This window comes from Labeo rohita, chromosome 14 (genome assembly GCF_022985175.1).
Source record: "Labeo rohita strain BAU-BD-2019 chromosome 14, IGBB_LRoh.1.0, whole genome shotgun sequence".
NCBI lineage: Eukaryota > Metazoa > Chordata > Actinopteri > Cypriniformes > Cyprinidae > Labeo > Labeo rohita.
In genome coordinates, this window is record NC_066882.1 from 8,757,181 (window position 1) to 8,772,533 (window position 15,353).

General features: G+C 36.9%; 1 protein-coding gene across 7 annotated transcripts in view; it reads right to left on the reverse strand.

Annotated features, from left to right (window-relative positions):
* atp11c (ATPase phospholipid transporting 11C) overlaps window positions 1-15,353 on the reverse strand; it is an 86,330-nt gene that overhangs the window by 33,922 nt on the left and 37,055 nt on the right. For all 7 annotated transcript variants that reach the window (XR_007829081.1, XR_007829080.1, XR_007829079.1 and 4 more), the window contains exons 2-3: window positions 13,519-13,638; window positions 10,149-10,238 (exon numbers count right to left, since the gene is read on the reverse strand). Coding sequence is in view for 4 of the 7 variants with exons in the window: in XM_051127952.1 (XP_050983909.1) it covers window positions 10,149-10,238; window positions 13,519-13,638 (210 nt within the window). In the remaining 3 variants the exon portion in view is untranslated. The remainder of the gene's footprint in view (window positions 1-10,148; window positions 10,239-13,518; window positions 13,639-15,353) is intronic.

A 15,353-nucleotide genomic window follows, 5' to 3' on the forward strand; every position in this document is an offset into this window, starting at 1 on the left:
AGTAAAATTGCACACACTTTACAATGATGGCATTAAAGCCCAATTCAGACTACATGATTTTAGCCCAATTTTGGCATGATCTGCTTGACGTAGGGTGTCGTGGGAATTAATAAATGACAATGTACTCATGTAGTGTGTGTCATAGTGGACAACAACCGATGCCACCACTGTGACGCTTCACGTCACCACAGAAAGTCTTGCATGTTTCATTTTTTTCCGTTGTTGTCCACAATGAGTTCCATTACATCTGTGACACTGCCCAATAGAAGCACAGAAGCGGCTTTGTACACTTTTACCGCAGTTCTCTTTGACAGTCCATACTGTACTCTTCATGCAATCCAGGTTTGTCTGGTTTTCCTTCTTTCTAGTCATTGTTTACACTTACAACAACTGTCTAATGCCACGCTATTGATAAGAGCACGTACGCCGTTAAAGATGGCAAGAGATGAACGTGTAGTCTGACACAAGAAGATTTAAGGACTCAAAACTGCATAATCTGACATAGGGTTGTCACTAATGATTATTTTGGTAATCGAGTAATCTGTGGATTACTCCGATGTTTAATCGAGTAATCGGATAATTATAATACAATTTTTTGTAGTAACAAAAAATAGACCTAAGTGAACAACAGCCTTTAAAATGACTTAAAATACATATATAATAGCAATGAGGGAATAATAATTAGTTCAAATAAAGTATCAAAAGTAAGTAATCATATGGTTTTACCAGGGAAATTTACCACTTAATTTAGATTACAATATCCACTAGTGGCTGTGAATACTGAAACGCAAAAAGACGGTTTAAATATGAATCCTGCATGTTCCGTTTACCTCTGCATGAATGAATGGCAGAGATGCGGGTTTGTTTACTACTTAAATACTGAATCACCCGCGATGCTCGCGTTTCATTTGAGAAAATTGGCATCATATCACGTGTTTACAAACAGAAACTAAGCGGCGACCCGTCAAAATAAAAGTACAATTTGACATGTAGCAGAAATATATAAGTCTTATATTACTTTTGTACAGTAAAATGTAGGTCTTTATATATTCCTACATCTGCCAAATTTAAATAAAACCATTAAATGATAAAAATAAATATTACTACAAGATTAACCACCAAAAAAATGATTATTAAAATTTTTTAAACTGAATATTCACACTTTTTCTTCCATGTATTAATTTTAACAGTAAAGCTCTGTTTGTTTGGCAAAAAAATAAATAAACAGGTTTAATTTTCATTTGATTAAAAAAAAATTGTTTAATGCCTTCATTTGATTATTAGAAAAATTAAAACACATGAATTTCTGGGGGAAAAAAAGAAAAAGATTGTAGGGCCCTTTTGTTTAAAATGTTAAAATTGAGAATTTTGGGACTTTGTTTTTTTTCCCAGAAATAAATGTTTTTGTTATTACACAGAGAGTACAGTACAGAATAAAGTACCCCCACCCTTACAAATTTGATGAAATAGCTCACATTGTGTTCCCAGATTAATGTTATACTAAACACAAACTCGCAGCAACATGCAGAGGTGGAGTTTAAGACGCACCACACAAGTAAATGATAACATTTGTGTAGCAGCATTTACTGTGAACAGAGCTGCTCTGATACATCTGCATGTAAATAATTAAAGCGCATATATTAAACCTGCATCGCATATAGTTATTTAACTGAATCATAGCGTTTGTTTATTCTTAATAGCATTATGCTTTATTATTGCGGAGTGAACCACTTCCAGTATTTTGCTGATTACATGGGCAAATTGCAATCCAGGATTTTTAAAAATAGAATACTCGAATAGAATCGAGAAATCGTTGCAGCCCTAATCTGACACAGTGACTGTCGTAACTGACAAAAACATAAAAAAAAAACAAACATATGAATTCAGAAAAATCAACCAATTTTCAAAATAGCAATCATGAAAAATTACGGACCTCTTTTTTTTTTAAACAATCAGAGCAGATGGAAGCAAGTTACCGTTGTTATTTTAATAATGCAGCTGGACATAACAAACATGTCACGTCATAACCACAATAGCTTGACTTTAAACATCAAGGATCCAATTGCTGCGCACAGTAAACACCAGCCTATCTTTACCATGAGCGGTTTGTCACGCAGTAGAGTGTACAAACCATTACTCTTTCAGGAAACAACAAAAGGTCACAACCACTTGGTGTTATTAATACTTGCTCTATGTTGGTGTATACGTGTAAGAGAAAAAAAAATAGAGGGTAAGCTCTGAAGTTGAGATCACAGAGGTGTGAACATTTTATTTGTCCTATGAGCTACAACACGAACCCACCGCATCTTCCTCTCACACCCTGCGGGGCCTGGCTGAAAGCGGGCAACGCAAAAACCACACACCACAGTGAGAAAAGGCATCTTCGCTGCAGAAAACGGCTCAAACACAAAGATGCCGTGTGTGCTGTGTCGGTGCCAAAATTCCTGTAGGGAGACACTGTAAAGCCGGCGGGACTTCAGAAGGTGAAAGCCCATCTCAGACCAGCAGCGCTCCAGCTCAGAGCTAATAATCCCCATCATCCTGATCACACACACACTCGACACACAAACACCAAGAAGTGCTTTCAGCCCTTACTCAGTCTAAGTCCAAATAATCCCAAACAACCCATTTGAAACATCCATACACACACACACTTCACTTTTGGCCACTGAACGTCATCTAAACCGCTTTGTGATCTGGCCAATCATGAAACCTCCTCCTCCTCATGCCACACGCAAGCCGTTACTTAACAGCCACAAGTTACAGCTTGCAGACCAACCCAAATGCACTCAGGCATCTATAAATTCTGCCCCACGGCTTATGCTAAAACAACATGCGGCACCGAGAGAAACGAGCGGCGTATGTGCACACGTGTGTTCAGAGGAGCACAGATCTTTCAGTAGTGGCCCATCATGCGTTATACACCTCTCAGTTGCCAGATGTTTGCTGACAGCTGTTTAGTGGCACCACCATCAGAAACGGAAAGGAGGATGAAAAGAGGGCTTTTCTTGCTAATTTGCTACACCTTTAGGAGAAAGCAACATTAAGGGGATAGTTCACTCATGAATGGAAATTCTGTCACTGTTTTCTCACCCTCATGTCATGCAAAAACCTGTATGACTTTATGTAGAACACAAAAGAAGACATTTGAGAAATGCCTCAGTGATTTTCTGTCCATACAATGAAAGTGATCTCCTTTTTTACTTCCTCAAAAAAAACCTGTGCTATTTTCTTTTTTTTTTTTTTTAAGTAACAAAATTGTTTTTATTTCAGTTACGGTTCAGTTCACAGTCTTGCTAAAATCTACTTACAGCACAGACTGTTGACAAATGAAAGTTTTATTTCTTGTCCACTTTGTTTTTTTATGTTTTATATTGTGATGCTCTAAGTCTTAGTTATTTGCAGCTTTTATTTACAGAGCTATTTTATGGAAGCAACATTTAAAGTAAAAACTATGGTATAAATACACATTTTTGTTTTCAGCAACCATTTACAGATTACAGAAAACACAATCTTGCCTTAATCTCTTTTACAGCACAGACTGTTGATGAATGAAAATTTTATTTCTTGTGAGTCTTTAGTTATTTGCAGCTTTTATTTAGCTATTTTATTGAAGCAACAATTGAAGTTTTACGCATTTAACTAAAATTCAGTAAAAAAAAAACAACTATGGTAAAAACAATGTTTTTGCAAAAAACAATGTTTTCAGTAACTAGGAAAGAACGGTCTTGCTATGATGTTTACAGCACAGACTGTTGATTAATGAAGTTTTATTTTTTGTGAGTCTTTAGTTATTTGCAGCTTTTATTTACAGAGTTATTTTATGGTCGCAACATATGAAGTTTTACAGATTTAACTTAAATTTTCATCTTAATGTTTTTTTTTTTTTTTGCAAGTAACAAAAATGTTTTCAGTAACTATTTACAGATTGTCGGAAAAGACAATCTTGCCATAATCTCCTAAACAACACAGACTGTTGATAATTTTAAAAGTTAATGTGCCAATACTACTAAAATCTGTTTTGCACATTTACAATATACTGACAACCACAAAAGCCCGGGTGGTAAAGAGGAAATGACATGAACTTTATTACAAGCTGTTTTTCCACAACCTGAGGTAAATATTAATATAATATAGAGAAGGTGCATTGTACCATATGCACAAATGAGCAACTAATTATTAATAGTAAGAATTGTTCCCTGTACCAAAGTGTTACCACAAAAACAAAAAAACCTAAAGAGTACAACTTACAGAAATTCATATCCTGTCTCATGTAATCGCTAAATTAGTGTCTCAACCACAGAAAGAAGTCAACATAAAAGGCTATAAACAATAAGTCACATAACGTCACATTTACCTCAGGAAAAAAAACATTTGGTGACCATAACTCATTAGTCAGGTAGAAAAATTAATTCTAGAGAGGAGCATTGTACTATATATCATATGCATCATATAACATTCATTATAATTTTGACTGTTCTTCAATATTTAATGTCTGAATAAATCTGTCAAGTTTTAATTACAGACACCGTCATTCAATTGAAATCAGAATCAAATTGGAAGCTTATGAATAGAAACTGAATTGAATCATGACATGTGTGTCAATACCCAGCCCTAACATTTAACCCGTATATTACTGCAAGTAAAAATGGACATGAAATGTCCTATTAGATTTTTCTTATTGCATACTAATTTAACCAATCAACAGGTTTTTACTGCAGCATTTTCAGGCTTGGAAGAACAGGTGTGAAAGATCCCTTTAAACTCAGCAGTCCAGAAAGGCTTTTTTTTATTTTATTTTTTTTTTTAAATGAAAGCATGAAAAACACCAAAGAAAGCACCTGACCCCTGTGAATCCCACCCCTGGTTTCCCTAGTGGTAGGTGTGTTTCTCCTCTCTTTCTTCTTTCTCTCTGAGACCGTCCGTTCTCCACAGGAGCCAGGGCTGAGTCTGGGATTCGGTCAGCAGAAAGCGCTCTAATGCGCTCGTGGCTCCTGCAAGTGATGGATGTTGTGGGGGCCAGCGGCCCTGCACATAGTTTTTTTGATTTAATAAATTGATAAAGGCCCATCTGGATAGAACCCACTGCGGCTTCCCACTCGATTAAAAATATTAAGAGAGATGCGGCCCAAAGTGCTGAGGACAGTTCGTCCTACAGTATGCTCTCTTTGCTTTCTGTTTTTAATGCACACACACGTGCGATGGGAGTTTATTCCCCTGGATCGCTCAGTAACAGACAGCGCCACTGATACAGTTCATCAGTGACTGTAATGAAATAGTCACTTCTCTGATGAAGTGCTGCCCCTTCGTCATTTGTTCGCTCACACAAAACACCCCCACCCATCACTGCCAGACCCACCTCGCTAGTTCCACCACGTAGACGCAAAACACCATCCATTTAACCGCCGCCTCAAGGGAGCCAATTCCCAAAGCTAATGCTGAACACATCAGTTACCACCGAAACACCTCCCAGAGGCAGACGCACAACGTGCGAGTTACTAAATACCAACACAGACCTTAGTGAGAGTAGACGCCGCAATTTAATTGGTCACATGTGAAAATGAGGCTGTGAGGAACCACAATACAGTCTGTTCAATATGACACACTGTCTTAAAATAACATACTGTCTTCTCAACCGGGGATCGGGACTGACTGGGGAGCCTCAGTAACCTTTAAAGGGAGCCACAGAGAGAATTAACCAACTTAATCAAAATGCTTAAAATAAAATTCAAATTAGGAGTTGGTAATATGACTAAAATCTTATATCATGATAACAGTAATTTTATTTAACGGTAATGATATATCACAATATAGTCATTTTTGCTTTAAATACGGTCTTAATAATTTTTGACACCTAATTCTAGCTTGAATTAAAAAATAAAAAAACAACCCTCAAGCTCACTGAAGACAAGTAAACAGTGAGCAATTAAGTAAGAATAAGAAACTAATTTCAAGCAATATTCCAAAAGAAACTACAGTAGAACAAATAAATAAGAAATGCTACATTGTATCAAATGTATCAAGTAATCAAATGTATAAAAACACTGCATATTCTTGACCATGTAAATTAAATATGTATATTATGTATACATTTTTCTTATTAAACTTACAAAAGTCATTTAGTCAAGAGCAATGAGAGATTTTCTCTCTTTTGTTGTTGTCTGATTAACTTGAATGACAGAGTATTACACTGCTGTCACTTTAAGAGCTGTCTGGATCCAAAAATACTGTTACAGTGTTTCCTTTCTCAGCTGTTTGTCTTCAATAACCCTAAGACCTAAATTACTGTGTTTATAAGGATACTTGCAAAAACGGGTATTTTGACACATACACGGAGTGTATTTACATTTCAAGGTCTATAAAGCGGCAAAAATAACTAGGGTCGACTAACCAGTCAACGAGAAGAGGCTTGGTCGACCAAAATTTTATTAGTCGCTTTGCATGCAGTCCATTATAGACAGATCATTAATGGTTGGTCTATGTGGTAAAATAGTACATCGACCTCAAATATGGCTATTCATCTGAAATACGCAAGTAGTAGCAACTGTACATGGTAGGCTTGGAGCTTACACGGTGCTTACTGCATGACAGAAGGAGGCGCCGGCGGAGGCGCCTCTTGCTCTTAAAATACTCATTTTTAGTCATACAGATAAAAGTAATACATCTTTCGAAACTGTAAAGACTCAATATTTGTTGATCACTAGAAACATGTAGATGCAAACTGAAAACAAAGAAAGCACTAGTTTATCAGTAAATTATAAAAATGTTAATGCAGTCTCTCTGCTGTTTTTCCCTGAAACATTCATAATTATTATATCTGCCGTTGCGCTGTGGCAAGCTTTTTTTTGTGTGCGCTTGAGCGCTCACTAGCCTACACAGGCAATTAAGGGCCCATTATTATAATTTATTTGTTTTATTAAACATGCAACTAATAGTCGACTAATTCTTAAAATGAATGACTACTAGTCAACCAGAAAAATCTTTAGTGAAGGGCAGCCCTAAAAATAACTGTGCTTCACATGCTTTTCTGACAACACTTAGTACAAGCATTTAGCAAAATGAGTTCTCTTTCGCTGCTGATTGCGCTTTAATAGCTTAAAATCACTAGCTTAAAAAATGCATGCAAACAATATATTTTTGTGACCACGTAGCATAATGTCACGCAAGCGTGTAACCATGATAGAGACGACAGTCAAAAATCTCCCGGCTGACAAATTTCTACTGATTAATTATGTCTACCAGTCTATCGCCCACCTCACATATTTTTTATCCCCTCAGTAACTGTTTTTATATTGGAAAAATATGCATAATATTTTAGAATAAAAAAAATGAATTGTGGTTAATTAATTTAAACTGAGGAAATTTTTCACAAGTTAAAGTGACCTGTTGCCAAATTCAGCATAAACAGTCTGCGTACAAGCTGTACTAAAATGTGTCTGCTCTCATCTGCCAACAGAAATATGATTCTACACCAATGCATCAGAGCGACATTCAACTCTGCTGTCAATCAGTAAAAATCTTGCCATAAAACACTGTGCATAAAAATTAACGACTTCTGAGCGTGACAAACTGTGTCCCATGACTGCTAAATATATAGTTCATGGAATTCATAACGTCGGTTGGGCGCTTTGTTTAAGGCATTGTAAAAAAACGTTTATTGAGACTTTCTGCCCTTGGCTGTAAAAAATATCTGCAGGCTTCCACCTGCGTGTTTGCACAGTGCAAACCTATGTTTCCTCAACTGGTGGGTCACAGATCTGTTCTGGTTTCAAACAGCAGGGAAACCTCTAAACGCAAATAATAAAACGAAACTATATTGTGCAATAATACAAGTCATATGTGCTTTAAAGACATTTATGTACGGTAAAAGGTCTTGGTGCTGTATTGGGTCACCAATTTAAGTCTATTGTAAAATCTGAGTCTTGCAGCAAAACCAGTGTTGTGGTACAAATGCCAATGCAGATGTTTCTCTGTTCCGCTTTTTGAAGCACTGCAGTCTGAAACGGCATTTATGTGTCGTGTTTTGCCATGTACATGCTTTTAAATAACTAGAATTATTAACTCATTTAAAATTAACATTCTGAGTAGTTTAATAGTTTAAAGATTCAGCTAATCAAAGTGTACATGCTGTACATCCTGTACACACAAAAAAGCATACTCTTATTTCACTCTTTCTGTAGCATTTACTCAAGATTATGTGCTAATTTCCTCTTTATGGTTACACACACTTCCACTCGGCTGAACACTGACTGCTTGTTAGCACAATCCCTCATCCAATCACACACACACACACACACACACACACACAGGTATTTAGAACATTCCAGCAGAATGTGTGTCAAAATGTGCGTGTGAGAGACAGAGATCCCCCTCGACTCCTCCCCTCCTTCTGTTCTCCTCTCCTCCCTCCTCCCATCTCTCTTTTCCCATCAGGACCCCGGCGAAGGCACGCAGCGCTATTTTTAGCGTACTGGTGCTTTTTTATCAGTCAGTGTCTATTTGTGGCTCAAAAGAACTACAGAGGGCTTCCTGGCTGCTGACGTCAGCAGTGCTGTGCTGCAGAGGCGTACAGGGAAAGGGAGAAAGAGAGAGAGAAGGGGGGAGAACAAAGAAATGAGGAAAAAAGAGAGGGGGTGAGGAGCGGAAATATGGCAGGATGAAGACGTGGGAAGACAGAAATGGGCGTAAGACTATGGTGTGTTCGCAACGGGCCTCAGGAGAATCGTGCAGATGTATTTGGAGGCTGGTGATTTAAGCGCAGTTCTTGTGTGACAGGCGAGCGTATGTGTCTCCCTCGTGCTGTTATAATAGTGGGCTGCGTGGGGAGAGCTAGTCAGAGAGGATAAGGAGCCCCTCCAGAGAAAAGCAGGATTAGTAGAGGCACGCCAGACGCATGCCAGAACCGGGCAAACACCTGGGGATCTCTCTCTCTCTCACACACACACACAGATCACGTCACAACATGGATGTACGTAAGATTTACTGTGAGATGCACACATATTAATTACTCACCCTCATGTCATTCCAAATTTGTAAGACCTTTCTTCATCTTCAGAACAGAAATTAAGATATTTTTGATGAAATCCGAGAGCTTTCTGACCTTGCATGGACAGTAACACAACTGAAATGTTCAAGGCCCAAAAACACAGTTAGGATATCGTTAAAATAGTCCAGTGGTTCAACATCTTGGATTTCATTAAAAATATCTTAATTTGTGTTCTGAAGATGAATGTAGATCGTATGGGGTTTGGGTGGACTAAGTCTTGAACTTAACTTGTTTAGTTGGTCAATGATTAAAGCTTTTTAGTAAGAAGGCATCTTTTTAGAACCATAATGTCAGATTAAGCACCATAATGTCACATCTGTATGATCTATTACATATTATTCACATAATATAAACTACCAGTCAAAAGTTTTTGAACAGTAAGATTTTTAATGTTTTAAAGAAGTCTCTTCTGCTCACCAAGCCTGCATTTATTTGATACAAAGTACAGCAAAAACAGTAAAAATGTTGAAATATTTTTACTAGGGAGCAGAGACCTCTTTCAAGAACTACAAAAATTGTACCGAGCCTAAACCTTTAAACAGTACTGCCCTGATGCTGCCTTACCACCATATACAATACTGAGAATGCAGCATTTGCAGGTTTCGGACATAGTCATAACCAGATAAATCATTAGCCTCAAGCTCACACATTTAAAACAAGCTGCTTAGTCAGGTGTCAAATTGTGCGTTTCATTCCTCACTCCTCATGTACTTGACAGCAACAAGACCATATGCTCCTCAGCAATCCACCATTACCCTTTATTAAATACACACACTTGACTAAATGGCATCAGCTGTTTACGTGGTTCCACTCTCTGGTTTAACTAAGGTTGTCTTCATGTGCTTTTATGGAGCGGAGCAAAGGCTTTCCCGTCTCGCTGTCTCTTTCTGCCATTATCACAGGTCCAATGACATCAGATCAGCATGGGGCAGAACCAGCCAGGCTATGAGTCACACACATAAACACACTTTATCCTCTCTCTCTCTCTCTCTCACACACACACACACACACACACACACACACACACACACACACACACACACACAGAGTTTGTCTCTCTGGGGATGGCAAGCACTTATGACTGATCAATGCACTCACTTACCTGCACCAAGAATATGATGAGGAAGTAAAAATTAGCAATTCTTCTAAACTGCTCGAATAGGTTCTTTGGCAGGAAGTTCCACACTGTGTACTGAGGAAGTGAGAAAACAGAACAACAACAACATAAAAAAAGTGTTAAACGTTCCTAACAAGTTAAAAAAACAACAAGCTGTCAATTTCTTTATTTAAAGCTGTAAAAAAGATTTAAAAGGACAGTTCATACAAAAATAAAAAACGTTTTTTATACTCTCTTCACACAAGCAATTATATAGCTTCAGAAGACTTCACAAGTTATGTGAATTCATTTTCTGGTGCTTTTGTGTCATTTTTGAAGCTTATCAGTTGCAGTTCCGATTCATTTTCATTATATTCCGGACCTCATTTTTAGGTGAACTATTCCTTTACAGCAATGTGAGTGTAAACCCACATCCTGATGAAAAGCTGGCGGAAGGATTAAATGCATTCAATATTCATCAGCTCCTGTGTTTGTGCTTTTCTGGGAGAGGGAGCTGAGACTACTTCAATAGCTCCGGAGCTCTCTGATGTGTGTGACCGGGCGGCAGCTCTCTGGGCCAGCAGGTATTACATTGATTTGGATTAGCGACTTATCGCCTTCGTTCGGTGAATGGGGAGAAAGGGGAACCTGCCACATGATCCGTTTGGCAGCGGCTCGCTATTTATTCACCTCTCTTTTAGAAAATGAACACAACAGCGGAAGCACACTACCTCACGACTAACAGTTAACATCAAAACTTAAAGGGACAGTTAACCCAAAAATTAAAATTCTATCATTAATTACTCACCCTCCTGTCATTCCAAACCCGTAAGACCTTTGTTTATTTTCAGAACACAAATTAAGATATTTTTGATGAAATCGGAGCGCTTTCTGACCCTGCATAGACAGCAACGTAACTGATACATTCAAGGCCCAGAAAGGTAGCAAGGACATCGTGGGGCACTATGACTTCCGCGATGCGGAAAACGCGGATGGAATTACGGAATCCAGACTTAAAAATGGAATTTACTGTATAACGCGGAATATCACAGAATTTGTCAAACTTTCAAAAGAATTAATTAAAAGTTGGTCTTTACACCTAAATTAAATTGCGATATGGACTAGTATCTGTGAACATTAAGCTGCAAAAATGCCATTTAAATATGAATCAGCATCTGTCGTCTCATTAAATTAGGACATAAATACATGAACAACATCTTCGGAACTGCTCTGAGAGTCACTTCATAATTATTTTACCGTTTCATTTGAGCAAAACTAGCATTATATCATATCAACAAAGACGTTTAAAAGGTATTCACAGCAACCCGTCAAAATAAAAGTTTGGTTTAACTTGAAGACATTCTAAATGAAATATATTACTAGTATTAGGTATATACTACTACTACTACTACTAAAATTCTTAACATTTTATTTAAGGAATAATCTCATTTTTTCTGTTTTCATCTTAATAGTAAACCACCTTTGTTTGCATCTTTGTTTGATTGCAAAAATAAAGCTTTTTTTAATTTTCACAAATTAAAAGATAAATGAAATTAATTTTTTGCCTTCATTTAATAATCAGAAAAAAAATTAAACAACAGAATTTCAGAGAAAAAAAAAACTTTTAAGAATACATTTTAATAAATTAATTTTTTAATGCATTCAAATGCATGCTAAAACACAGAATTAGGTAACAATCAAAAATATGGTGAGAAAAAAAAAAAAACATTTCATAAAGACATAAACGTAATTTTTGTTAAACTTTTAATAAATTAATGTGAAATTGTATATGTTTCATAATTTTAATTAATTAGACATGCTTTTTGATTAAAACAATTTCATTTAACCATTAAAGAGGAGTCCAGAAAAATTTAAATGGAAAAAAAAAACGGAATTAAAAAATGAATTTGGAAAAAAATAAAATGGAATTTGGGAAAAAATAAAATGGATTTCATAGGGCCCTAACATCGTTAAAATAGTCCATGTGACATCAGTGGCTCAACCATAATTTTATGAAGCTATGAGAATACTATTTGTTTTCAAAAGTATCTTGGTTTGTGTTCTGAAAATTAATGAAGGTCTTGCGGGTTTGGACATGAGGGTGAGGTTTTTTATTTCTAGGTATATATGTGTATGTTTAATATATAATATACTCTATTATACATTTACATTTAACAGAAATACGTGTATAAAGTAGTATGACAAATTTAAAAAGTAAGCTGTATCAAAAAATTCACTTATTGGGCAGAAGTATACATCGCTGTCACTGCCTGAATTTCAAATACCCAATAAGCCAAATACTCAGCAATATGACTGAAAATAAATGCAAATACTGACTGGATAGTGTGGGAGGGGAGATAGAGAGAGAAAAAGAGACAAAAAAATAACTGGAATGTGGACAGCTATTGCCACGTAATATAACCATCACTGCTAAATAATGGATCACCATGGGTGAGGAAAGTGAGAAAGGGCAGTTTGGGGCACCTGCAATAAGATAAAAGTGAATACATCAACATTTCTAACAGGGCAGATGTGATACTGAGGTGAACTTGAGAAGCCGTGGCAGGTCTGGACCTCTTTTAAAGGAAAAACGGGACCCAAGGGATAGCCTGGAGAAAAGGTTATGGCGAGTTTGATGCAAAGCAGATACATAAAGAAGCGTAAACATCTCAGCGCAGGTAATTAAAGTGTGTTTAGACCCTCGTGCCAGAGAGGAATTGATCACCGGATACCACAGGTCTGATAAATCTATTATTTCTTACTCCCTTGTTTCTTCCTTTCGTATCTTAAAACACTCCTCATCTATCGACCAAATGAGGAGATTCAGGAAGTCCCACAAGATTAAGGGGGGCAGAGTCAACCACCCCGAACACTTGAGCGTTAATTGCAACTATGTATTTATCAGCCGGATCTCAAGCACTGCTCTGACAGGCAAATTAGGGAGTTTCATGGGGTGGAAAGGGGGTGGTAAGATGTACTGCAGTTTGCGAAGCACAAATTATAAAAGCGCAGAGGGAAAAAAGAAGAATTTCCAAGTTCAAACGCAGTAGGTGGGTCCCAACAGTCTTTTTACACCTGGAGGAACAGGTGGCTGAACACCAGGGCTTGAGAGAAGCATGGTGCAGCCGTACTCTCCACATGCTGCTAACGCGCATCTCTTATGTGTTAACGCTGCGGTGCAGTTGCCATGGCATTAAACAACACTTGCTAATTACCAGCTAAAGAAAATTACAAACAGGCTCTTGTAGAGAGCTAGCAAACCTCTAATGCTGTTATCATGTAAAAATCCGATTATACTGCAGCGAGGTTAAACAACGGCTCGGCTTGTGCTTTCAGATTCGTGACGAGGTGAAGTGTAACAAATGCCAGAAGTTACCTTGGAGGACACGATCCTGTTGTCACAGAATTTAGAGGGGATGAAGGCTTCGGTGTCCGGACATGGCCGATGTCCTACATAGATTGTCCTGCTGTCCACTCGCTTCTCGTCTCCTCCACACTACAGGGACACAGGAAGAAGGAGAGAGAGATCATTCACATGAACAGTTCAAAGTGACACAGCAACATCAGCTGAATCAGTGGACTAAATCTGACAAACATCAGTCAAACAGGAGAACTAGTAACGTGTTTGAAAAAAGTCAGTATTTTTGCTTTTTCACTTGGTCATTGTATTGTTGTGAAATCTTTTTATTAAAGGAGTTCAATTCCAGAACAAAACATTTACAGATAATTTACTCACTGGTCATTCAAGATGTTCAAGTCTTTCTTTCTTCAATTGTAAAGAAATTATGTTGTTTTGAGGAAAACATTTCAGGATTTCTCTCCATATAGTGGACTTCTATGGTGCCCACGAGTTTGAACGTCCAAAACGCAGTTTAAATGCAGCTTCAAAGGGCTCTAAATGATCCCAGTCTAAGAAGAGTCTTATCCAGCAAAATAGCGAAATAAAAATTTACAATTTATATACTTTTTAACCTCAAATGCTCATCTTCTCTAGCTCTGCGTAAACTCTGTGCATTCCGGTTCAAGACAGTTAGGGTATGTCAAAAAACGCCCTTTACAAAAAAAGGAAAAGCAGTGATGTAGGATGATTTTGAAGTTGAAGAAAATAAGATGGGAGTTTTGACACACCCTAACTGTCATGAACCAGAATACAGAATCATTTAGAAAATAACCGATTGTTTCACTATATAAAAACATTATTCCTCAGTTGGAATCGTTTAGAGCCAATTGAAGCTGCATTGAAACTGCATTTTGGAAGTTTAAACTCAATATTAGTAACTTAACGATACATACACTGCCCTCCAAAAGTTTGGAAACACCCCTGGCAAAGTGTGGTTTTGGACGATATCAGCATAAATCCTTATAATTTTTTGGTGTAAATACATTAAAATAACTTGACATTATCATTGAAGACCAGCAATAATAATTTTCATTTTGATTACATAATAATGACAATATATACATGTCAAAGTCAGACATGCCCCTTTGCCAGCTGTGATGCCTGGTTACTGGTTCAAACTTGGCCCAGGTTTTTAAAAGATTTTTGGGTCAGCACACCTTAATAGCTTCAATAATTGACTGAAGTTTCGAATACAATGAATTTAGGGCCAGATTGCAGATATGCAGTGCTGTAATAGCTGCTAGTGGTGGATGTTTTGATGAATCGAAAATTTAAGTTTTTTTCTATGTATAAACTGTTTATGTAATAAAATATGTTTTCGTAGTTTGTGTTGTTGCTTATCAGTGCAAAATTATCACAAATTAAAAAGGATTCATGCCAATATTGTCCACTTTTCTAGGGCATTTCCAAACTTTTGGAGGGCAGTGTACCTAAAGTGTACATAAATGGTATATGCTTGTACCTTTGGAAAAGGTGACAACACTTATTGTACCTTTAATTCTGAAAATTTACATGCACTGGATGTCACCGTCTTACCAAAAAAACAAAAACAAAACATGAATTTATTGCTTTCACTGTTTTATTGTTTTAATGACTTTTTGCAATTTTAATAAATACATAAATCAATAAAAATTATATATATATTTTGATGCACATAAAAATGTTTTTGAGGCAGGGCCGATTAAATATTGGTAAAATATTGAAGAAAAAAAATAAACACAACCCCTTAAATAAAACAACAAACTAAAGGTCTGAGGTGTTTACTTTGAGCTTTGCAGCACGTGCTTTAGCACAGCTCCAAATTTACAGAG